Source organism: Alligator sinensis, unplaced genomic scaffold (assembly GCF_000455745.1).
Source record: "Alligator sinensis unplaced genomic scaffold, ASM45574v1 scaffold658_1, whole genome shotgun sequence".
Lineage (NCBI taxonomy): Eukaryota > Metazoa > Chordata > Crocodylia > Alligatoridae > Alligator > Alligator sinensis.
This window is the reverse complement of record NW_005842109.1, coordinates 2144527-2170109: the sequence shown is the minus strand read 5'-3', so window position 1 is coordinate 2170109 and position 25583 is coordinate 2144527. Positions and strand designations below refer to the sequence as shown.

The 25583-nt window shown below is 44.0% G+C and overlaps 1 protein-coding gene across 3 annotated transcripts in view; it reads left to right on the top strand.

Moving 5' to 3' along the window:
• Window positions 1-2941: 2941 nt before the first annotated feature.
• RRAGD (Ras related GTP binding D) overlaps window positions 2942-25583 on the top strand; it is a 26132-nt gene continuing 3490 nt past the window's right edge. Inside the window, exons 1-6 of one of the 3 annotated variants that reach the window (XM_025205257.1) lie at window positions 2942-3151; window positions 4800-5095; window positions 5916-6115; window positions 6861-6975; window positions 12230-12372; window positions 17264-17361. In XM_025205257.1, the coding sequence (XP_025061042.1) occupies window positions 2989-3151; window positions 4800-5095; window positions 5916-6115; window positions 6861-6975; window positions 12230-12372; window positions 17264-17306 (960 nt within the window). In that variant the 5' untranslated portion in view covers window positions 2942-2988 and the 3' untranslated portion in view covers window positions 17307-17361. Of the gene's footprint in view, window positions 3152-4799; window positions 5096-5915; window positions 6116-6860; window positions 6976-12229; window positions 12373-17263; window positions 17362-23383; window positions 23533-25583 lie in introns of those variants that run through there. The other 2 variants (XM_014520358.2, XM_025205256.1) reach the window with 2 other exon arrangements.

Here is a 25583-nt window from a genome sequence, read left to right as displayed (position 1 = left end):
TACCTCCCTTTCTTAAAAATTGGGACCACATTAGCTAGTTTCCAATCCCCTGGCACCTGGCCAGATGACCACGAATGCTCATACAGCCAGGCCAAGGGCTCCATGATGACCCCTGCCAGCTCCCTCAACACCCTTGGGTGGAGGGCATCTGGACCTGCAGATTTAAAAATGTCCAGCCCTTCCAGAAGATCCCTAACTACAACTGCGCTGACCGAAGGCCTGACAGAGCTATCCCCGAGATTGTCCCTACCTTTGGTAGGAGGGGTGTCCCGGTCCCTGTTCAAGAAAACAGAGGCAAAGAAACTGTTAAAAATATCAGGTTTCTTGTCTGGCATAGCCACAAGATTACCATTTGAGTCTTGCAGGGGACCTACATTGCCTGGTGCCCTCTTCTTGCTCCCAATGTACTTGGAAAAAGGACTTTCTGTTGTCCGTAATCCTGGACACTAGCCTGAGTTCCATCTCTGCCTTGGCCTTCCTAATAGCCCTCCTATACTCCCAGGCAGAGGAGGAGTACTCCTCCTTGGTGATAGCTCCTCATTTCCACTGGTTGTATGCCACCCTGTTAGTCCTCAGGCATTCTTGAATGCCCTTGCTGAGCCAAGGGGGTTTCTGAGCACTCTTACCCCCCTTGCTTCTCTCAGGGACTGTTACCCGTTGGGCCTGGAGGATCGTCCCCTTAAGGTATGACCATCCCTCATGGACTCCCATTTCCTCTACCTTCTGGGCCCTCAGTGCCTCCCCCACTAGTCTCCGAAGCTCATTGAAGTTGGCCCTTCTGAAGTCGTATTGGGATCTGGCCCCACTCTGCCCCAACCCTGTGTTCCTGAACTAATGTCTAGGGCTGTGCTGTCTGGCCCACCAGCCTCCTGACAGATCAGGAAATTTGGCAGTAGGGGAGTGGCAATTAATAATGCTGCCACCACTTTTCTGCCACCAAATTTTCAGACCAGTGGGGAGCCCGGTGGGCTGGATGATACGGCTTTATGGGCCAGATCTGGCCTACAGGCTGGGGTTTGAGCACCCCTGGTTATTCTGCCTATTTGCATTGAACATCCTTAGTGCTGGTGTTTTGTGATGAGATGGCTAATGGTAGCACCCTACAGTATATCTTAAAGTCCCATTAAGAACAGTGGGAGCACAGTGAAATGTGCTTGAATACACATGGGAAGGGTCAAAGGAGAATGATTTCTTCCAAGATAATAACATTAAAATCAGAATGAAAAACTGATCTAATTAATTACATTAGAGGGGTATAACATCAGATATATGTTAGGTTCTTATTTAAGCTAGGAAATTGGGACCATTGTGAATTTATCAGGGACATTATGTTCAGAGTAAATAGTCATTTTCTGCTTTTGGTTCAATATTGTTTATTAAGGTAGTTGGTATTCGGCTTGGCAGATGAGATCCTATGCTTAAATGTACTTGCAAACTGATAGTTCTGATACTTAAAAGAGGATCTGTGAGTAAATAAGCATGTTATCCTACATGCTGTCCTTTTTGCTTTAAGTCTTGTAACAAACCTATGAAATAGGTTGCGATTGTGTTACCTTGCTGAAAAGCAGCTGCTGCAGCAGTAGGACTTAGGACAGGGACTTAAAATGTTTTTTCTGAAAGAACTTGTAAGTCATGTAACGTAGTTGTAAAGATCATTTCAGGATCTCAGGTAATGTGAGAGAGCTGATGTGGTGTGGCCTGCATACACTGTTTTATTGGTAAAGCTTGTGAAGACTACATATGGTTCAGTGATTGTAAACTCCTCTGAGTGAGAGCCTTGCTAGATTTTGTATTATGTGATATGCCCCACGGGCACAGTGGTAGGCAAGAGTGCAACTACTACTGGAGTTCTATCATGTCCTCAGGGCTTTTCCATAGTAAAAGAAAAGTGCTTTTGGATAGGTTGATTCACATAACATTTCAATTTGTAAAAACTTCAGAGATCTAAGCCTCTAGCCTGCCTGACTTCTAAGTAGTAGAAGTACTGACTTTTATGGTTGCAGCTGGACATTAATATTAAATAGTGTGTTGACATCTAATGAAAACCTTTGTGAACTTGGCTTTATATACAATGAAGTTATAAAACTTTGGCCATTAAATAAGAAATATAAATTTTATCATGTACGAAGGAGAACGGATTCTCTCCTCCCCCCCTGCCCTCCCCTACACTATTAGAAGAAGTGAGGTAGTTTGTGTTTCTCCTCTAAACACATATATAATATAAACACGACTTGATAACCTAGCCTGGGAAGCTGAAGTGATGCATCCGTTGGCATTTATACTGCAAGCGGCAGAGGCAATGCCCTTGACAAAGGAATGTGGACAGGCAGCCTATCCTCCTCTTCCTTTACATATAAGGAAATCTCTAACTCCCTCAAAGGAAGGAGGTCAAGCAGTTCTGTTATCTGGTCTTGGATCTGAAAGTTTAATTTGCACGTCTCCATTTCTGTATTGGCAAAACTAAAAGAAATAATAGTGGCTCTACTAGCACGAGAGAATTCTTTGCCATCATACTCATCAGTTATTCTGGCTTGCACCTACATTTTTTTCAACATGCTTCTTAACACAGAACACTTTCCTAGCAAGGAGTTAAGAATCGTGGAAACAGTAACAATTTGGAAAAGTTTGGCATTCACTGACAAATCTGATTAATTAAAGAGCGTGTGTGTTTGTGTGTGTCTATGTGATGCGTGCAAAAAAGTACACATTTGAAGGAAAGTATTTAATTAATGCTTTGATCAATGCATTCTATAAACAATTATTGAATATATATTTCAGTTACTAAAAGGAGACAGCTTGCAAATTTTGCTACATACAATCACACGTACATTGAAGAAACAATATCTTATCTAATATATGCTCTTTTCAAGCTTTTCTAACTTTTAAAATGTATGTGTAAAAATTGAAGATTACTAAAGCTTTAGAATATATGTGGTATTATCAAACTGTGGTTTGTTTTATCTGTAACACATTACTTCCAACAGTGGAATGACTGATTTGGAACAGGAGCCCATTCCTGAAGAAGGATGCGTTACTGTTATGGAAATACCAGTATCACATTCTACAGCAGTAGTGTTTTTCTTGGACAACTTTATTGACTCCAAGATGAACATGAGCCGCCAATGCCAGACCGCAGCCAGCAAGACCAAAGGTGCATCTCAAGCTGGTCCATAGAGGTGATACTCCCCCTCTATGCGACTTTGGTCAGGCTGCAGTTGGAGTACTGCGTCCAGTACTGGGCGCCGCACTGAAAAAGGGATGTGGCCAGCCTGGAGAGGGTTCAGAGGAGGGCCACTCGCTTGGTGAGAGGGCAGCAGGACAGGCCCTACGACGAGAGACTGAAGGACCTGAACCTGTTCAGCCTCAGCAAGAGGAGGCTGAGGGGAGACCTGGTGGCTGCCTACAAGCTCATCAGGGGAGATCAACAACAAATAGGCAGAGCTCTTTTCTCCCCAGCACCACCTGGGGTGACAAGGAACAATGGTAATAAGCTGATGGAGAATAGGTTTAGGTTAGAGATCAGAAGGCAATATTTTAGTTAGGGTGGCCAAAATCTGGAACCAACTTCCCAGGGAAGTGGTCCTCGCCCCTACCTTGGGCAAATTCAAGAGGATGTGGGATGATCACCTCTCTGGGTTCTTGTGAACCCAGCATTCATTCCTCCCTGTGGCAGGGGGTCAGGCTAGATGATCTGTTCAGGTCCCTCCTGACCCTAGCTACTATGAAACTATGGAAGGACAGTTTCATTATATGATTTCAGTAGAAACAGATAGTATTTTGGCTTTGTATTTTTTGGCATGAGCTGGCATAGCAGTCTCCTTATCAAAATGAAGATTTTTAGCCTAGAGTTATCAACAATAACTTGCACACACCAAAAATCACATGATCACTTTATTACCTCTGTTTACTTATAATTTTGTCGAAGGTTTCTGACTTTTCTCATGTGCATGTGGCTATGGTTTATAGATCAAATGCATAATAGATCTCAGTGAAAACAGGTACCTGCAGGGGAGGACTATTCTTCTGTAACTGGCAAGAAACAAGCGTTTTTTTGCAAGTCCTTCTTGTCCTTCCCACTGCAAAGCATTACTCCAGGGGAGAAAGACTCTGCTGGGGTCTTGCAACTCAGCTCTTCTCCTCTGACAAACACTACTTTGAATCATTTGAAAATGCTCATTTAGGGCCCACCCTGTAAATTTGCAGCAGGTAGAGCACATTTCTTAATAGAAATTCAGCCCACAATTACTTGAAGTCTCCTCTGGTAGTTTGTCCCCATTAATTCTGTTCTGATGCCAGTTACAGTATAGTAGTAACTTATGACCATCATACAGCTGCTGCCCATATGGACTTCCGTAACATGTAAGATAAGTAGCATAGAGATATAAAGGAGTAATAACCCTTTAATTAAACAAGAAAAAATATTCCCTATCTACCAGTTATTTCTATTACTTCATAGACTGTGCGCCTATAAAATATGTCCCAGTATAATACAGATGAGACCTAGCTATTTTAGGTTGTGGGAAACATGAAGGTTACTTTGGTTGTGTGTGAAGATTTACCACATAGCAGCTCTGTACAGATACCCTGCCTTGAATGCTCTCTGTCTTCATCTGATGAAAAACAGTTCAGCTTCTCTAATAATTATTTGGGAGTAGTCTAACTTAAAATGTCCCTCTCCTCTTTTTGAGGATGTTTGATAGTATAAATACAGGTAAACCAATGTTCTGAAAACAAATATAAAATTCAAGTTATCTTCTTCCAATATGTGTATCATTCTCTTTATTGTATGTTTTATTCAGTTCTGGATTTCAGTGACCCCTTCAGTACTGAAGTTAAGCCAAGAATCCTACTCATGGGACTGAGAAGAAGTGGGAAATCGTCAATTCAGAAAGTTGTTTTTCACAAAATGTCACCAAATGAAACCCTTTTCTTGGAGAGTACTAATAAGATCTGCAGAGAAGAAGTTTCCAACAGCTCCTTTGTTAACTTTCAGATATGGGACTTTCCTGGGCAAATTGACTTTTTTGATCCTACATTTGACTATGAGATGATTTTCAGAGGCACCGGAGCATTGATATTTGTTATTGATTCTCAGGTAAAGAAAAAGTTATAAGGGCTGTTTTCAGTCCAGTCGTTTGTTTCCTTGCTTCCAGCATTAGGGAAATGGAATAAATAGCATAATTCTTTTGTTTTCCCAGAAATCCCTAAGTAACTTAAGCTCCTAAATCCAAATGAAAGTCAAGTGGGTGCTCTTGAAAATGTAACTGCCAGTTATAACACAGTAATTAAAATTGGCAGAACTGATCAATTTAAATTTTAATTTTCAGTTGAAATGCACGAGTAACCAGTTTATAAGTTGACCCCATGTTTTCAGGTTCAGTGTTAAGGAAAAACAGCTTTTGCCCTGAACACAAGTTGGTAAACATAGTTAAAGGCCTCAACTGCTATTTCCCTACTTCCCTTACAAGGAGGATCAAGCAACCAAGAAAAGGGCCCAAAGAGTTAAATGCACTAAGAATATTAAAATAAAAAATATACTGAAAATAATTCTGGCCTGGTATTTTATTGTATGCACAAAAATACTGCAAGTACAAAAATCAAGATTGTTAGAGGCCCAATTATAAGTTGGCCCTTCATGTAAATAGGTGACTTTGGTATGTGGGTCTTTGGGAGTCAAAAGGTCGACTTCTAATCAGAACATTACAGTAATCTGCCTTGTTGCGTGGCAGTCTCTGGTTGTTGCATGGACTTCCCAATGAGGATCTAGGGAGTCTGGGGTACATGCTGGCTAAGATCCATCCTTTAGAAAAAGCTATTTGTGAACTCTTTTGAAACTTTAGAAATATGTCATAAAAATTATTTTTTGTCTTACCATTCTTATCACATGGCTGAGGCTTTTATTTTTCCCTTGCTAGGATGATTACATGGAAGCACTGGCTAGGCTGCATCTCACTGTGACCAGAGCGTATAAAGTGAATCCAGACATCAACTTTGAGATATTTATTCATAAAGTGGATGGTCTGTCTGATGATCACAAGATCGAAACCCAAAGAGATATTCACCAGAGGACAAATGATGACCTTGCAGATGCTGGATTGGAGAAAATTCACCTCAGGTGAGGACCAGCCATGCAAAGTCTGCAAGAAAAGCCTGAAACATGGCTTCTGTTTAAAAGCCAAGAAGCAGATCAGGCTAGCTAGTAAAGAGTTTATCATTTCCTGTTCTACTGAAATAGCAGACAACAGGAGTTTGATATAAATATGAAGAGAAAAAGCTAGCTTCAGGCCATATGTATTAGACTATTATATCTGTAGAAAGAACAGATGATTTTGGCAAATAACACACTCGAGCAAACTGGCAGAGTATAGATTTCAGGTTTTAATGTGTGTGTCGTATTTTTCCTGACTAGAAGCTACAGTCATAAAAATTAATGTCTTGTGAATGGCAGTTCATAGAGGCTTTCACAATTATGGTGACACCATTGTATTTCATTTGGTCCACTAGATTTTTAAGGTAAGAGAGTTGTTCTTTTAGCACGTAGAAAATAATTTCTAGAGGATGTTATGCAAATTACATCATTGAACTCCACATGCAGGGCACTTCTGCTGTAGTTATGATTGAGGTATTGAGAATGTTCCATGTTAGGGACCTATGAATATATATTTATTAGTTTCCATTTGAAGCATAACTTACTTTGCAAACACTAAATTCTTGGAGTTATGCATTTTTTCGTTAATTGCCAGGAAAAATGCAATATTCTACAAACTGTTTTTGAAAAAAAATTATAACACCATAACATGAAAGGTTTAGGATGTTCACATTATATGGCTGAAAGGAAAATGTGCCTTTTTCCCCCTTAGCTTTTATCTGACAAGTATATATGATCATTCTATATTTGAAGCCTTCAGCAAAGTGGTGCAGAAACTGATTCCACAACTCCCAACACTGGAAAACCTACTTAACATCTTTATCTCAGTAAGTATGTATGTCCTTTCTAGATTTATATAGATACACTTTATTTATGAGTGGGCTTGTGATTCCCTTCCATAAGCATTTGATTCTGTAGGATCCCGAGTACAGAGCACCCTAACTTTCAGGGGAGTCAGTGGTGTTCTGACTTATGAGGATAGCCATTGTCCTCTACTAAGACCTACTAAACAGTTTAGCAGCAGTTTTCTAAATAGAAAATATGGGATCTTCAACTTATTTGTCACGGTAATTTATCTTACGGGGAAAGGTAAGTCCCTGTTCATGACCAGGAAGGCCAATTTTCTGGACAGGGCTTTAAATTAAGATTGCTGGGGGACAGAGATACACAAATTCAAACATGTCCCGGGACCAACATACAAGTAAGCCCTATAGATAGGGACACTGGGAGAGCCACTTTTTCAGGAGCTGATGGAATTGTTCTCCATCAGCAGGACAGGAAGACGAAGGACTCAGGTGCCTGTATACTAACACCAGGAGCGTGGAGAACAAGCAGGAGGAGCTAGCCCTCCTACTCTCCAGTGTGCATTATGATCTAGTAGGGATTACTGAGACCTGGTGGGACTCCTCACATGACTGGAGTGTAGCTATAGAAGGCTACACCCTGCACAGAAGGGACTGGGTGGGGAAGAAAGGTGGAGGCGTTGATCTTTATGTGAAGGAGCAGTACACCTCCTTGGAGGTCAACACCAGCTCCAAAAATGGGAGGAACTCAATCTGGAGTTCACCTGAGAATTGACTGAGGCCGCATGTGCATGTGACATGGTCATTGTGGGCGATTTTAATTATCCAACCACAGGTGATGCTCTGCTAGATTTTGTCCTGGCCATAGGAGATGACCTGGTGACCAACTTAAATATAGAAGGAAGTATTGGTGTCAGCGACCATAAAAACATCATGTTCACAGTCCGACGTAAGGCAGACAAATCAGATAGCAGGATTGAAGTTCTGGATTTCAAAAATACAGATTTCAACAAGCTTAGGCCATTGGTAGGGCAAGTGCTGCAAGACCAGAGACCGAAGGGGAAAGTTGTGCACGAAGAGTGGTTGTTCCTTAAGGACATGATCATTGAAGCACAAAAGAAATCCATTCCCATACAGAGAAAAGGTAACAGAAGGGCTGGGAAGCCCTCTTGGCTAAACAGGGAAATCACGGTGCTCTTAAGAAAGAAGAAAGAGGCTTATAAACAATGGAAGTTAGGGGTGGGCCCCAAGGAGGACTATTCCATGATGGCCTGCATTTGTAGGGAACAGATAAGACAGTCTAAAACGGCAACTGAACTTAGCAACAGGAATCAAGGACAACAAGAAGTCTTTCTTTAGGTACATAGGGAACAGGAGGAATACAAACGGGTGTGTGGAGCCATTGCACAACAACTCAGGAGAGCTGGTTACTGGCACCCAGGAGAAAGCTGAACTCCTGAATGACTACTTTGCCTTGGTCTTTCACCGGACCAACAGGAAAACCATGCCAGAGTAGAGGATGAGCACGGTAGGAATAATTGCCTTCCTACTATCGATGTAGAATCGGTGTATGAGCAGTTAATAAAATTAGACATATACAATTAGCAGGATCGGATGATCTTCGTCCGAGCGTGCTGAATGGCCAAAGTCTAACTCCTGAATGACTACTTTGCCTTGGTCTTTCACCGGACCAACAGGAAAACCATGCCAGAGTAGAGGATGAGCACGGTAGGAATAATTGCCTTCCTACTATCGATGTAGAATCGGTGTATGAGCAGTTAATAAAATTAGACATATACAATTAGCAGGATCGGATGATCTTCGTCCGAGCGTGCTGAATGGCCAAAGTCTTTGCGAAACCCCTGGTGAAACTCTTCCACAACTCGTGGCACTCTGGAGAAGTCCCTGAGGACTGGAAGATAGCCAATGTTGTGCCCATCCACAAGAAGGGCAGGAGGGAGGACTCGGGTAACTATAGGCCAATCAGCCTCTAACTTCCATCCTAGGGAAAATCCTAGAAAAGTTAATCAAGGAGTCTATCTGTGATAAGCTTGTAGAAGGTAAGATTCTGAATGACAGCCAGCATGGCTTTGTCGCAGGCAGGTCGTGCCTTACCAACCTCATCTCCTTCTGTGACCAGGTAACTTGCCACCTGGACACGAAAGAGCAGGTTGACATTGTATACCTTGACTTCCAAAAGGCCTTTGATTTAGTATCCCACAATATCCTTGTGAGAAAATTGGAGGATTGTGGGCTTAACTCCAAGTCAGTCAGGTGGGTGAGAAGCTGGCTGCAGGATAGAACCCAGAGAGTCGTAGTGAACGGATCTGTGTCATCCTGGTGAGAAGTGGGCAATGGTGTCCCGCAGGGGTCAGTGCTCAGTCCAGTACTTTTCAACATCTTTGTTAACGATTTGGATGTGGGGGTGAAAAGCTCGCTGGCCAAATTCGTGGACGATACCAAGTTATGGGGGAGCATGGTCATGCTTGAAGATAGGCTACAGATACAGGCAGACCTAGACAGGCTAGCAAGCTGGACAGATCAGAACCTGATGAAGTTCAATGTCGAGAAATGTAAAGTGCTCCACCTCGGGACGAGCAGCCCCCAACATATCTACTGGCTTGGCGGCACCAAACTGACTAGCACCACAAATAAAAGGGACCTGGGGGTAATAATAGACCACAGTATGAATATGAGCCGGAAGTGAGATGCTGTAGCCAGTAGGGCAAATAATACTCTGGCATGCATCAATGGACTTTTCTCAAGGAAAACCAAAGCGGTGATTCTTCTGCTGTACTCAGCAGTGGTGAAACTGCAGCTGGAGTACTGCATCCAGTTCTGGGCACCACACTTTAACAAGGACATGGACAAGCTTGAGAGAGTCCAATGAAGAACCACCCGTATGATCGGAGTCTTAAAAGGCAAGTCATATGAGGAAAGGCTGAGGGATCTGGGACTCTTCAGGCTGAGGAAAAGAAGGCTGAGGGGGGGACCTGGTAGCACCATGCCATTACACTAGGGAGTACATGAAGGGCTTGGTGAGCAATTGTTCACCAGGGCACCTGAGGGGAAAACCAGGAGTAATGGCCACAAACTCCTGGAAGATCGATTCAGGCTCAACATTAAGAAAAACTTCACAGTCAGGGTGTGATCTTCACAGTCAGACTGTGGAATAAGCTCCCTCCAGAGGTAGTGCAATCACCTACCCTGGAAATCTTCAAGAGGAAACTAGACAGTCACCTTGCTGGGGTCACCTGACCCCCAGTTACCTTTCCTGCTTAGTGCAGGGGGCTGGACTCGATGATCTTCCGAGGCCCCTTCCAGCCTTACAATCTATTAATCTATGAAAGGTTAGTGCACTGAGTGGGTTGTTAGTAATCCATGTTCTGTTTGGACATTACTTTGAATGTGACCAAGATCTGTGTAATACAGCTTCTTTTCAGTGTTTTCAAATGCACTTAAATTTTCATAGATCTTTGTGCCAAGAAGACTTGTGATCCTCTAGTCTGACCTTCTGTATAATGGTCTGTAGGACTTCCCTGAATGAAGTCTTGTTCAAACTGGTACATAGCTTTTTAAAAGCCATGCCTTTTAATTTAAAGATTACCAGTAACAGATTTATTTCAATTGCCAATAGCCCTTGTTGCCAACAAATGGTATCTTATATCTAACCTACATTTGTCTAGCTCTGATTTTCAGCCATTGGATCTTGTTGTCTTTGCCCTTTTTTTTCAAAGTAATCTATTAACATTAATTTACTTTTCTGTTGGAATGATTAGCTAGGTGGGTAAGACTTCACAGTTTTGCACTATGGGGTGAGAAAATAGGGAAGTTCAGTTAGCTGCCAAAGCACAGAACGAGGATAAGAAGTCGCATGCAGTGCTAGGCTTTAAGACTGTTCTGTAATTACAAAGCACCTGATTGTGCTTACCGTCAAATAATTATATTAGCTGAAGGTGCCTTCAAAGATACTGAACTGCTTATTAATGATCACTTGGCCTCAAACTCCACTTAAAAAAACAGACTTAATTATGGAGGGGAACTTTTACTACAGCATTTGGATACTGTAGTGCTATACAGAATCATAATTTTTTCTTGCTTGTATTATAGCCTTTCTTATGTCAGCACTAGGTCAGTCACTAGGGTTTTATCTTTATATTAATGATCTGCTGGCCAGTTTAGAATTAGCAGTTTATGCTGAACCACTCGGGACTCCTTGAGTTGGATTCATGAGCTACTTGTTTCAGTGACTGAGATGTTGCTGGTCAGTCTGAGTTGCTGTGTAGGTATTATACTCATGCCTAGAATGTAGGATTCAGTTGGCAGTGAAGAGCAATTCCTCAGGTCACTGAGGGACTTTAGGGGTTGGAAACAGTGTCCTAAAGGCTGTATCCTGTTGCAGTTACATGCATACATACCTTACTCCTAAACAGGGTGAATATATTTGGTATGTCAGTGACTTACAACTGCCTACCTCTTGCCTTGTGTACCCTGTTTCTGAAGTGGAATGGTTGGTTGGCACTACAGCGCCTCTGCCTCTTTAGCTACGTTGGCAGAATCCCCTAGTGTTGGCATGTGCAGTTTCTGGAGGAGTTCCTGTCACCATACTTATACACCTTTCCTGAGCACAGCAGGTTCAGGTGACAGAATTGCTATTCTGTTAACATAGCTGTGTCCACACAGTTGTGTAGGGCTGTTTTTGCTACATTTGTAGCTGATATGATTGTCCCAGAAAACCTGTGTATAGACCCACTTGAAGAATTTGTGGCAGTAATATAGGTGGGATGGCTTAGACCTCTATTTTCTTCTGTCTTGGAGCGAGTTGCGGGGCATGGGTGGCGGGGGGAGTTGGAAATTAATTTTACTCTTGGATAGAAGAAACAACTTGCAAAATGTAGATCAGAAGACCGCTTCTCCTGCACTGGCTATCCATTGTTCCCTTTTCTGTTTAGAATAACAATTTACAGATATGTTGCTTAGAAAAAGTTTCTGGAGCAGGAAACCCTATCCCCTTTGTGGAAAATACCTAGCATACCTTTATTCATAGTTTTTATTACAATTTTTTGTAAGACCGTATGTCTCTACAGACCACCTGATCCATATGGGAGCATGTCTGGTCATTACCATATTATAAATATCTATTGTGATTAGAAAATTAACTTTCACTTAACTTGTACTTGCTCTTTGTATGTATAATGGGGAGGAGGGGTTAACAATTATGGTTTTAGCTGTAGAGAATGGTCCCTTCTAATAAAGATTATTTTCTTTTGTGTTTCAGAATTCTGGGATTGAGAAAGCCTTTTTATTTGATGTAGTCAGTAAAATTTACATTGCGACAGACAGTACTCCAGTGGATATGCAAACTTACGAGCTGTGTTGTGACATGATAGATGTTGTTATTGATATTTCTTGTATCTATGGGTAAGTAGATTGTAAACTGTGTTTATGAAACTTTTTTAAACACCTTATTAGATAAGAGTATTGTATAGCAATCAAACTGAAGACCTATAAAATAGAATGATTTTCTTTATAAATATTTGTAAAAGGATGGTCTCCTAGAATATCCCAAATAGGCATGCTATCCTATGGAGACTTTAAGCATGTTAGTAGCTATTATAACATACAAATGGGAAGAAGACATGGTTTTTAAAATGACATTCTTTCAATTCCAGTGTAGAGCTTGAAACACATCTTAAAAAGACAGAGAGAGAGAGAGAGAGAAGTCCAGCAACAGATTACTATTTTTGTTTGTTTTTGCTACCAAATGAATCATAGAAATTAAGGGCTGGCAGGGATCTTGAAAGAACTCCCCTGCTCTGGGCAGGAATACTGCTGAGATCAAATTATCCCAGCAAGGTGTCTGTCCAGTCTCCTTCTGAAGACTTCCAAGGTTGGGGACTGCACCACCTCCCTGGAAAGTCTATTCCAGATTCTGGTCACCCTTGCTGTAAAGTCACCCTTCCTTGCATCCAATTTGAAACCATCCTCTAACAGTTTATGGCCATTGCTCTTTGTTGTCCCCTGGGACGTCCTAGTGAATAGTTTTTCTCCAAGCTTCCGATATTCACCTCTTACAACACTTATAGACCACCAAGTCTCGCCTCAGTCTTCTCTTCCCCAGGCTGAAAAGTCCCAGAACCCTTCATCTTTCCACATAAGCAGGGATTCTGGTTTTCTCTGATTTAAAAAAAAAAAAATCCCTAATTTTCAGTTTAAAAAAAGTAACCCTAAATCCACATTTTTCCATGATTTAAATGAAACACCACTATATATTTCCATTTTAATCATGGAAAAATGTGGATGTGGGGTTACTTTTTTTAAAGCCAAAAATTGGGAATTTTTTTAAATCAGAGAAAACCGGGATCCCTGCTCATAAGGTTTGTCTTCCAGGCTCTTTAATCATTCTTGTGGCTTTTCTCTGGACCCTTTCAAGATTCTACACATCTTTTTTGAAGTGTGGTGCCCAAAACTGGATACAGTACTCCAGCTGGTGTCTTACTAGTGCCGAGTAGAGAGGACGTATCATTTCCTTAGCCCTGCTTGCGATGCATTGGCTAATGCATCCCAATATGCGGTAGCTCTGTTGACTACAGTGTCGCAGTTGTGGCTTATGTTCATTCTGTGGTCAACCATAACCTCAAGTTCCCTTTTAGCCATTGTGCTGGCCAGGACATCTCCTCCTAACCTATATTCGTGTCACTGGTTACTTCTCCCCAGATGAAGCACTCTGAATTTATCCTTATTGAACTGCATCCAGTTCCGCTCCACCTACCTTTCCAGCTTGTCTAGGTCCACTTGGATACCCATAACTTAGTCCCCATAACTTAGTATCCTGTAGAAGACTCGGCCAGATTCCTTTCCACATGCTCATCTAAATCGTTGATAAAGATGTTGAACAGCATGGGACCAAGAACCAAACCCTATGGGACACCACTGGCCACCTCCCTCCAAGACAATACAGAGCAGTCCACTAACACTTTCTGAATTGGACCCCTTAGCCAGTTCCCAACTCACCTGACTGTGGAACTCTGCCAGCCCACAATGCCCCAGTTTTTTTCATAAGAGCGTCATGAGAGACCATATCGAAGGCCTTTTTAAAATCCAAGTATTTGACATCAGCCATGTCTCCCACATCCAAGCAGTTTGTTTCTTGATCATAGAAGGAGATGAGGTTGGTCAGACATGACCTGCTCGCAACAAAACCATGTTGGCTATCCCTCAGCAGCATGCCTTCTGCCAGTCTCTCATAAATGGACTTCTTGATAATTTTTTCCAAAATTTTACCCAGTATTGAGGTCAAATTGACTGACCTATAGTTTTCCAGATCCTCCTTCCTCCCCTTCTTAAAGATTAGCACCACATTGGCCCTTTTTCAGTCTTCAGGGATCTCTCCCAAGATCTATGAGTCTTCAAATACCTTCGCCAATGGTCCTGCAATGACTCTAGCCAATTCCCCCAGCACTCTCTGGTGTAGTCCATTGGGTCCTGCTGACTTGAAGGCATTCAGCCGCTCTAAGTGCTCCTTCAGCAGGGATCCTGGTTTTCTCTGATTTAAAATTCCCCAATTTTCATTTAAAAAAAGTAACCCCAAATCCACATTTTTTCATGATTTAAATGAAACACCACTACTACATAGATCTGTACTGGCTATGCCCTTCTGGCACTCGGCTTACTGGCCTCCAGTCTCTGCGTACCTCTGGTGCCAGGCCCTCCGGCCTAGTGTCTCCGCACTCTTCTGGCGCTCTCTGGCCCATATAGCTGTGCTACTCTTGGCACTAATGAGGCCTCCACTTCCCCTATAGCCTTGTCCACAAACCACTAGTTCAAATAACAACATAGACATAAGCCCCTGAGCTATAATATAACACTAACAATGAAGAATATGTTTTGCCGCTTTAAGGATAGTGTCTCCCCTAGTCTCCTAGTCATGGGTACCTTGTAGGTTCCTAGAGCCTTAGTCCTTATAGGCAGCAAAGCAAGTGACCAGAGGTCTCTGGGTAGCTCTCTAAGGCCATGCTCCTTTCCTTGGCAGTCTCCAGAGCAAGTGTAGCAGGACACTAAGATGTGCCTGCTCCTTAAGGCTGAAGAACCCTGGCCAGGGAGCTCCGCAGGCTAAGTAGAGCTCCCCAGCTGTAGGTTGCCAGGGTAACAGCCTAAGGGAGTAATGGGCCACATCTGCTGACATCACCTGACTGGCAGGAGGCAGGGTTCTGAGAGATTTAAGCCCAGGCTGTAGCTAGCAGACACACACACTGTCTCTGGCAACTGACAGGGAAGGAGCTCCTGCCTGCTGAAGCTACTTGAGACCTGGTGCTGCCTGCCTAGCTCTTCCAGTATGGCCTACTCTGCTATCTAGGTGTTACATGACTACAGGGAGTCTCCCAGGTACCTAGAATAGGGACATGTTACTCTGAGTAGAAGTTTGTCGTATAGCCTAGGGGCTTGTGTTTATGTTCACGTTTAGCCTGGAGGATCAGGATGAGGCTAGAAGGGGAGGTTTGGAGGCCTCATTAGTGCCTGGAGAGAGAGGGCATATGATTTGATAGAGCCCAGTGTCAGGCACAGTGAGCCCAGAGCGCTGGGGAGGCGCAGCCACAGGGGCGCAGTGAACCCAGAGCGGCGCTGCTAGAGTGCCAGAGAGGCGCAAATGCAGCAAGGTCAGGGCTAGTCCATAGCGGCAGAGGGGTACAGCCAGAGGGGTGCAGCACCCATAGCGCCAGAGGGTTGCAGCACCAATAGTGCCAGAGGGACACAGCTAAGGGAGTACAGAACCAGGTGCCCAGGAGAGAGGCACTGAGGCATGCATCTGAGAGAGAGGCACAGGAAGTCAGTCACCAGAGAACCCGGTGAGTGCATGTTGCAGAGAGGTAGGAGCCAGAGGGTTCAATGTCAGGGATGTATAGAGTTGATGACGGTAGTAACACCTGTGGCAGCTCTGTTAAAATCCAAGTATTTGACATCAACCGTGTCTCCCATATCCAAGCAGTTTGTTCCTTGATCATAGAAGGAGACGAGGTTGGTCAGACATGACCTGCTCGCAACAAAACCATGTTGGCTATCCCTCAGCAGCATGCCTTCTGCCAGTCTCTCATAAATGGACTTCTTGAGGCATGGGACCTGTGTAGGGACCAGTATTGAGGTCAAATTGACTGGCGTATATGTACTGCTCGGCATAGCTGAGTGCATGAAGAGCAGCCTCCCACCTAATAACTTAATTATTTACTTATAAGGCATGGCAGGCGAGATAGGCAGATGGACTGTCCAAGACAGGTGGGTAGGCTGACTCAGAGGGTGGCCTCAGGACGGCCCCCTGTCACAGAGCGTGAAACTGCTAGCTCCAGCCCTAAGCTTATATATCCCCAGAGCCCTGCCTCCTTCCAGTCAGATGACCACCTGCAGGTGCTGGCCAACTATTCCATTAGGCTGTTGTTTAGGCAGTCTGTAGCTGTGGACCTCTGCCTAGGGTGCAGGGCTCTCTGGCTAGGCAGCTTCTACTGTTAAAGAAGCAGGCACAGCTTGGTGCCCTGCTACAGAGGTCACCCATGACAAATGTCCTTTGAATGTGTAGCCTCCGTCAGTTCTCTGAAACATTCCAGATCCAGCTGCTCCTCCTGGTGTAGTGGTCTGCAGTAGACGCTGACAATCAAGTTTCCTTCTCCTTGTCTCCCCCTCCTCCCCCCCACCCCTCGGTATCTTGACCCACAGATTGTCGAGTCTCCCTTCTCTCAAACCAGTTTGGGTCTCTGAGGAGGCAGGCATACTACTCCTTTACATAGAGAGCTACACCTCTTCCCTTCTTCCCTACCCGATCCATTCTGTGCAGCCTGTAGTCCTCTATGAATACAGCCCAGTCATACATGGTGTCCCTGAACACGTGTTCCTTCATGAATTTTACAGCTGCCTTAAGTTCTCATATTCTCATCCCTTTTCATTAGCAGGCTTAGCTAAATTTGAGCCTGTGGGGCAGAAAGAAAAGGACTACAAGTTATTTTTTTCTTCCAAAATTCCTTTTGATGTAGGGTGATTCTGAGAGATGTGGAATATTTATTATTCCCAACTAAAGCAAGGCCATCATGTAACAGAAACAACACATTTAGGAACCGGCTTCTTAAGGCTAACTCAAATAATGTCAATATACATGGTAGTTTTTGAAACAGTAACCTGAATTGGGGTAGAATACTCTTATAAAATTGTTTTGCTCTTTAGAAGTCTTTTCTGTACCTTCACACTTGAAGTTTTGTAATGTTATAAAAACTAGTGCCTTGCAAGGTTCAAACAACAAAGGGGTTATTTTTGTGACATTACTTTCTAGGGGAAAACCTGCTTCTGTAAAGTATGGTATCATATTTACTTGAATATTGACAACCCTGATTATAAAACATAGCAAATTGCAACAGCTATGTTTATTTCAAGGTCAGTTTTTTTCATATATTTTCCTCACTTCCATATGCTCAGGAAGAGCATGGTCTGACAGTAAGGAGGTGGGGGAAGAAGTTGGGAGAGGACAAAGGGGATACCTGAACCTGTGGATTGATTTTCCATGCTGTGATAGTGGCAGGTTAACAAATTCAAGACAAACCTCCAATAATTAGATTCTATATAAGGAAAATTTACAAATTGGATATAATTTTCCAGGTATAGAATCTAATTAGTCTAATTAATCTAACATAGTATTCATAGACTTATTTCATCCAGAACTGATGCATTTACTGTTTTTTAAACTGCTGCAAGTTTTAAAACAGGTTCTCCACAAATGCACTTTTAAGTTATCATAGAAGTAGGGTTGGAAGGGACCTTGTAGATCTTCAAGTCCGACCCCCTGCCTGGGCAGGAGGAAATTTGGGGTCAGATGCCCCCAGTCAGGTAGGCATCGAGCCGCTTCTTAAAGACCCCCAGGGTAGGAGCCAGCACCACTTCCCTTGGAAGTTGGTTCCAGATCCTAGCCGCCCTAACTGTGAAGTAGTTCTTATGGATGTCTAATCTAAACCTACTCTCCCACAACTTGTGGCCGTTATTCCTTGTTATCCCAGGAGGCACTAGGGGAAACAAGGTCTCCCTCAAACCCTTCTGGTCCCCCCTAGTGAGTTTATAGATGGTCACAAGGTCCCCCCTCAGCCTTCTCTTGTGAAGGCTGAACAGGTTATACTTTAAGTTATACTTTAGCTCCTACTTAAAGTGAGTACAAAGCCAAAAGGTTCATGATTTACCATATAGTTAATTGGGCTGGGGCTCAGCAGAGTCAACAGCATTTCAAGCCGTGGTGACCCCACAGCTCAGCACTGCTTGCTCTGTGTGCATACTCCAGATACTCCTCACAAACCATCCATGTGCTAATTAGCACCCCCCATGGCTGAAGCTGGAGGCTCTTGTCATGAGTTCTAGGATCCAACAATAATTTATATGCAGATGAGGCATAAGGGAACCTGGTCTAACTTTCATCTTATGGCGGGTAGGGCCATACTAATCATGTGCAACAGGCTGAAGAGGGCGTGACAAGGGATTCTAGGTGAACTGCTTAGGGCCCCATTTAGGGATGTTTGCCAGACATTTACAGCTCGTGAAGAAACAGAAATAACTGGAAATGGGAAAGAAAGGTGCAGCTCAGCGGTGAGAGTGAAGAGGAAGTAGAAATGTATTCAATATAGTGGTGCACCATGACTTGAAAAATTGTCAGCGCTGAGGGAGACTACGCTCAATAGACAATACCATACATCTTATTCAGATAGGGTGTACTAACCTGTTCTTTGTGATAGGTTGTCATCAGCATCTTTGCCTTTTCCTTAAGATCAAGCATTTTTGGCACCAAGAAGAGGGTTTCAGGGCTGGCTGCAGCCTTTCTGATGCCAGCCTTGTATTGGAGTAACTTCAGGCCTGATGCCAGTTCCCTGTGGATGGAACACCCACCTATTTATTTTAAGGGCCAAACAAAAAAAACCCCATTCCCATCAGCATGTTTGTCTCATGTGGGCGATAGTCTTGTAGTCATGCTCGGTGTTGACTGCATTTAATCAGCTTCATAGTTAATTTCCATTACGGAGCACATGCTGCTTTTAGTAGCAGTTCAGAGATAGGCAATTTAATGCAGTTTCTTTGTAATGCAAATGTAATACAAGGGGCTTATTTTCCCCATGTCGATTGGGGGGGACGGACCTCATCTTATATTCAAGTAAATACAGTATATTATAATGTTGCTGTTAGGGATGCATCGTTAAAGATTTTCTTGGCTGACATTGATGGCTGATTATTAACCAGCCATGTTGGCCACTACTGATCCAATAGCCAATTTACAGGAATGCAGCCAGGCAGCTTGGAGAGTAGTGCCCTGCTGGTAAGTCTGGGTGAGAGAAGGGGGGAGGGCGGGGAAGGGGCATTGGAGAGGCAGATTGAGGCCCCCACAATGAAGGAGGACATGGGCCAGGGTCAGGTGCTGCCCAGCTAGGGTGGTGAATGTGACCCCAGGACGGGGAGCAGGGTGGACTTTGGGTAGTTCGCCCAAGGGGCATGGGCAGTGGGAAGGAAGGGCAGCTCCCCACCACTGCATGCACCCACAGTGGAGGATTTGTGTGGGGGCGAGAGTGGTTTGCCTGCTGCAGGCTCAGAGCCGGGGGCTGCACTGGCCTCTTCCCGGTGGAGGGGCTGGGTTGGGGCTGCACTTGGGGAGGGTGGGGGTGGAGCAGGCTCAGCTGCACGGCAGGTAGTGGTGGCACTGGAGGGAACTTGGGGGGACTATGGCCACCCCAAAATTCCCTGTAGCCCCCCCCCCTCCCCATAGCCACCCATCCCAGCGCCACTGCCGCCACCACCTGCCCCTGTCTGCCCTGAGAACAGCCCCAGCCCAGGCCTGCCAGGAAGAGGCCAGCACAGCCCCTGGCCCCAAGGCCGCAGTGGACAGCCTGTTCTTGCTCCACGCACAAATCTGGGGGGCACATGCTCCCACATGCTGCCCCACCTCCCCATGCCCCCTGGATGAGCCACCCATGGCTCTGCCCCATGCTCTGCCCTGGGGTCTCATTCACCACCCTGGCTGGGCAGCACCTGGCCCTGCCCCACTCCCTCCCTCACCGTGGGAGCCTCGATCTATCTGCACCCCGCATGCCTCTTCTCTCCCCCGTGCCCCTTCCTCCCCAAACAGACTTACTGGCAAGGCCCTGCACTCCAAACTGCCGGGCTGCATTCCTGGCCATGTGGATGCTGTGCCTGTGTGCATGCACATGGCATTTATCAGTGACATCAGCCAAAAAAGCCCATCACCCATAATGTTAATTTTTCTGTTATCGGTGACGATCAGATATGCGATTGATATATCAGTGCATCTCTAGTTGCTGTAGAAATGATGATGATATTTATACAACATTATTAATGAAAATAGACCTTTAAATATAGATAAAAGCTGTCTCATTGTTACAGGCCTGTTTAAATAAGTGGAGACAAATGTTAAACAGTTGAGCCCCTGTACTTGTCATCTTATTGAGATACAGTGAAGTTTAGGTGTTCAATTTAATTGGCCTTGCAGGCCGGATCTGGTGTGTGGGGTCAGCCTGCAGGCCAGATCTGGCTTCTGGAGCTGTCTCGTCTGGTCCTTGGGGCTCTCCCTGGGTCTGGAAATCTGGTGGTAGGATAAGCAGTGGTAGCAATACTGCTGTCAATGTTCCCCTGCCACAAGATATCCAGACGTCAGAGGAGCCCACAGGCCATGTCAGTCATCCCTGGTTTAGAGGCATGGAATAAAATGTATGAATTAAGGCGGCTGGCCCATGTTAAGACAACTGCAGTTGGGGGATGAGGAATTTTAAGTTTGTGCCCCATTCCCCAAATTGCACAACCTGCCATGTCAGACATGCCTGGCAGGTTGCTTAATTCTGGGATTGAGGCATAAAATTCAGTGAACCAAACCCCTGGGAGCCTTTCTCTGATGTCAGGCTCAAGGTGCCTGGACCTTTTAAAAAGGATGCCTCTTTTAAGTTCCCTGGGCACACCATATGCCCAACATCAGAGAGAGCTCATGGTGTCCTGAGGTTTGCCAGGACCCAGCACTTTAAAAATGTTTGAAGAACGGGCTACAAAACAGGACTCTTTAAGGTGTTGTTCCTCTGCAAACCCGCATCCCAGTGCCAACAATCAGCAGTTGTTCGTATCAGGACCGGGACATTCCCTAACCAATAGAGATTTTGGGGGCCGATACTGATAGCCAATTTTTAAGGAGGTGTATTGGCTGATACTGATCTGATTTCTGATACAGCTGCGTCCAGCTGGTAAGTCTGTTGTAGTGGAAGGGAAGGGGCTTGTGGGGGGACAGATCAACGTCCCCCATAGTGAGTGAGGGAGGGAGTGGGGCTGGGACTGGGGCTGGGGCAGGTGGTGTCTGGGAGAGGCTGGACATGGGACAGAGCCGTGGCTCATCTGGGAGGCGTGGGAAGGGAGGGGGCAGCTCCTGCCACTGCCCATGCCCCAGGATGGCATGGGGGCAGTAGTGTGCCCCTGGATCAGCATGGGGCACGGGTGGGGTGGGCCGCAGCTGTGGGCTAGGGCCGGAGCCAGGGCTGTGCTGGGCTCTTCCCAGTGCAGGGATTGTGCCGGGGCTGCGCTCAGAGTGGGTGGCGGGGGTGCTGCCCCGGCCCCTCCTCCCAGTGCCGCCACCACCCACCCCAAGCACAGCTCTGACCCTGCCCATGACCCCCTGCTGTGCCGAAGAGCCATCTGACAGCTGCAGCCTACCTTGCCCACACCCCACGCAGATCACAGATCCGGGGGCACATGCTCCCCACCCCATGCTCTCCCGGGGTGCGTTCAGCGGCAGGAGCCCCTCCCCTCCTTGCACCCCCAGAAAAGCCGTGGCTCTGTCTGGCACCCCGCCCCGCCTGGGCAGTGCTTGCCCCAGCCCTACTCCCTCCCTCACCACGAGGGGCACTGATTTGTCCCCCACGCTCCTTCCCTCCCCTTTCCCCTTCCACCACAACAGACTTACCAGCTGCATGCAGTTCTCCAAGGTGCCAGGCTGTGCTCCTCTCTGCCTGTGTGCTGTGCTGCAGCTGTGTGCATGCACGGGCATTATTCTGTCAAATTATTGGCCATATCAGGCCAATTTCTGATGTAGTCAATTTTCTTTATATTAGTGCCAATCCAATATCGGACCAATGTATCGGTGCACTTCTACTAACCAAGTTCCAGACCAGGAGCTGTCCAGGTTCCTGTGCTGACAGTCATCTGATTGTCAGCATTGGGATGATGAGCATTCCACATGTTCAGTTTATGGCACCAACCACAAAAATGTTACGCTTTTCTTTGTGAAATAGCTTAGTGGTGGGTTTGTCTTTTTATAGTGCCATAAATGCAATGAACATCTGGCATGGGACTATTCATAGCATGTTTAACACTTTAATCACACCAGAAATATAATGTGGTTTTGTTTGTTTGTTTGTTTAAGTAATTCTGATTAGGTTAATTTGTGGTAAGTGGGAAGAGATGAGTAAGTGATAGAGATATATTAAAACGCTACAAAGAAGGCTGGTCTGATGTATAATAACTAGGGACCTACGGAATTCATGCTGGAAGTGCATGGCAGCTTCTTTAATCTTGGAGTTTCCCCTGTGTTGCCCCCTCCCTCCCGCCTCTGCCCTAGGCCGCTGATTGGTGAAGGGGCCCTGTTGTTCACTGTCTGCACCTGATGGCCAGGAGATTAAAACTGCAGCTGTGATTTCAGGCACAGGTAGTGAGCAACGGGGCTCCTCCGTCAATCAGTGGCAGGGGGTCGGGGGGCAGAGCATCTTAAAGATTATTAAACTCCTCATCTTAAAGAAGCATCTGTGCCACGCACTTTTGGTGTGAATTCCAGAGATCCTTAATAATAACTTGTCTCTGGAAACAAGACCTGGAGGCCACAAAAGAGAGAATCAGTGAAACTTGCTGTCACAACATATTGATTCAAATTCCTGGGTAATGGTCCCCTAATCTCCATTTAGATGAATAATATCTGTATGTGCCACGCTGTTACATCCTAATACATTCAGTGTGGAAGAAATCTCTCCTCAACATATATAGTTGCACTAATTGGTACCTCATGAACAAGTAATTGCACTGACCAGTAATGTAGCTGCTACTGGCCTGTGCAGGTCATTGAACTAAGAATTATGAGATAATTGCTCTGGTTCAGTCTCAGGATTTATTTGAACTAAGTTCAGAGTGTAGTGCATTTAATAAGGCAAATGAGTTTTTAGTAAATGAGATTAGAGAAAATGAATGGTTTTAGTTCAGATACAGAATGCCCAGGAGATCTGGATTCTGTTTTCGCCTCTCAGATGTTGTCAGAGAGACTGAAAATGAATTTCATAAATACACTGTAAGATTTTCCACTAGAAAGTCCCGTGTCAGTAGAAATTAATTCATGCAGTGATTACAAGATATCATGTGTGGGTTTTTTATGTTGCATTTTTAGGCTCAAAGATGACGGTGCAGGAACGCCTTATGACAAAGAGTCAACGGCAATCATAAAATTGAATAATACAACTGTTCTTTATTTAAAGGAAGTGACAAAATTCCTTGCTCTTGTTTGCTTTGTTAGAGAAGAAAGCTTTGAGAGAAAAGGTATTTTTACATTTTATACTATAACACTTTTACTTCATATTTGTGAGGCATCTAGTTAATGTCTTATGCACTGGGATTTCCATTTGTACTAATACGAGAATGTTTTTGTTCCTAGCTTGGCTTGGCTTGCTTTTCACTGTACTTTATTGTACTTTAATACTTTATTGGCACGATCACATGCATTTGCAACATGCTATCCACAGAATACAAGAGAAAAGTGTTGGCGTCCTTGACTTCTTAGCAGGATAAGCAATTTCCTTTTCCCTGCCTCTGTAACTGCATTATTAAATTGTATATTGGGAAGGGGCAGCTTTTTGATCTTTGCAAGTACAAAGTTTTTAGATAACTACTGTGATCCTTGTCAAGGTCAGTGCCGGCAACTCTAGTTCACTATTGAGTTGTTTACTCACCTGATATGTGTTGTTGATCTTAATCATATTTCTTGGACACAATCCACTGTTGTTGGCACCAAACATCAACGCTTGGCACTTGGACTGCAGAGAATAAACTGTCATCTCCACTCCTGCTAATGAATAACTTACATATATGCTATTCTGGATTCACAGAGGACTTAGCACTCTTTATAGAATTCCAGTCACACTAAATATATTAACTATAACGGCATAAATTATGATATATGTATATAGTGTCTCTGGTGTGGTCAACTCAGAATACCTCTTTACCACTTGAGCTGGGGTTGGTGTCTATATTAATTTTATATTGTTTTTTAACTTAAAATTGCAACTTATGCAAAAAATAATAGCCACAAAAATGTAAAAAACCCTCCCATCCTCAATCCATTTTTTGTTGTATTAGCATGCCAGTGTTTTATACCCTCTGCATTTATCTTATTTTATTGTGGCCTAGTTTAAAACTGAAAGGTTATTATTAACACAAAACATGTTAATGTAAAGTATGAAAGACTAATTTTAAAAAAGAAAACATACTAAGCAATAGCACTTGATAGGCTTTGTCCACAGGCATATGGGCTTCTTTGTCTTCATTATTTATGATATTTCATGTTTTATACAGTTTTCTTATCTCTAAAAACAAAAGATTCTACTAAAATGTAGATTAATGTTTGGCACCTTCTGTCTTATGTGTAACATCTTTGTTTGAACTTTTGTGAGGGGAAAACAATTCCTGGAAAAATAAAAATAAAAACCCCCCTGCAGATTTAAACTACTTAAAATAATGTATCATTTCCTGTTTTCCACTTTAATTTTCCTAACACTACAGTATCTGAGCTGAGAGAGCTTATGGCATTAACCTTGGGTGAGGTCATGAGCTCTGTGCTAAATTCTAAAACTGTAGTGCAGTGTTACAAACTGTGTCACTCTAGTCTTCATATTGAACACCAGTAAGCTTTTACAGTTTTTCTGTGTTTATAATAGTGAGATGTCCTTTCAACCCACTCATGTGATTAAAGCATGTCACCAGAGTTTCAGGATAAGATTTTTCGGTTTGGCTAAAAGGTAATTTAGCCAATTCTTTGAATTGGCTAAATTCTCTGAAGTTTCCTGTTTATTGTTGGTTTTGAAGAAATCAGTAAAAACTTTCTTAACCTATTAGATCAATTTACATCCTTTTTAATGAACATGGTTGTTTTTTTAACAGACTAACTTGAAGTTAAACTGTACTTTATGAAAAGTTCCTCTATCTGGGGGCTCTGTTCAAAATCTACCACTTCTCTGAAGTTCTCTTCTGGTCTTAACATCATCTGCAAACCTTTTTTTTTTATTCCTTTCCAGATGAGTTATTAAAAATATATTACCCTTGGCCCTCAGAGGACTAGAATGGAATTTTCAGTCAGTCATCAACAGGGATCCGGGTTTTCCGTTTCCCACGGAAAACCGGAGAAAACCACGGATTCCCTGTTTTTCTCAGAGAAAACGCGGATTTCTCTTTTTAGCAGAGAAATCCGCAGATTCTCCACTTTTGCAAAGAGCTCTTGCAGGCTGGCACAGCTCCAGCCTGCAGGAGCCAATGTAAAAAGGGCAGGAAACCCCCAGCCCTGGCTGGAGAGGGAGGAGGGCAGGGGCCAAGCCTCT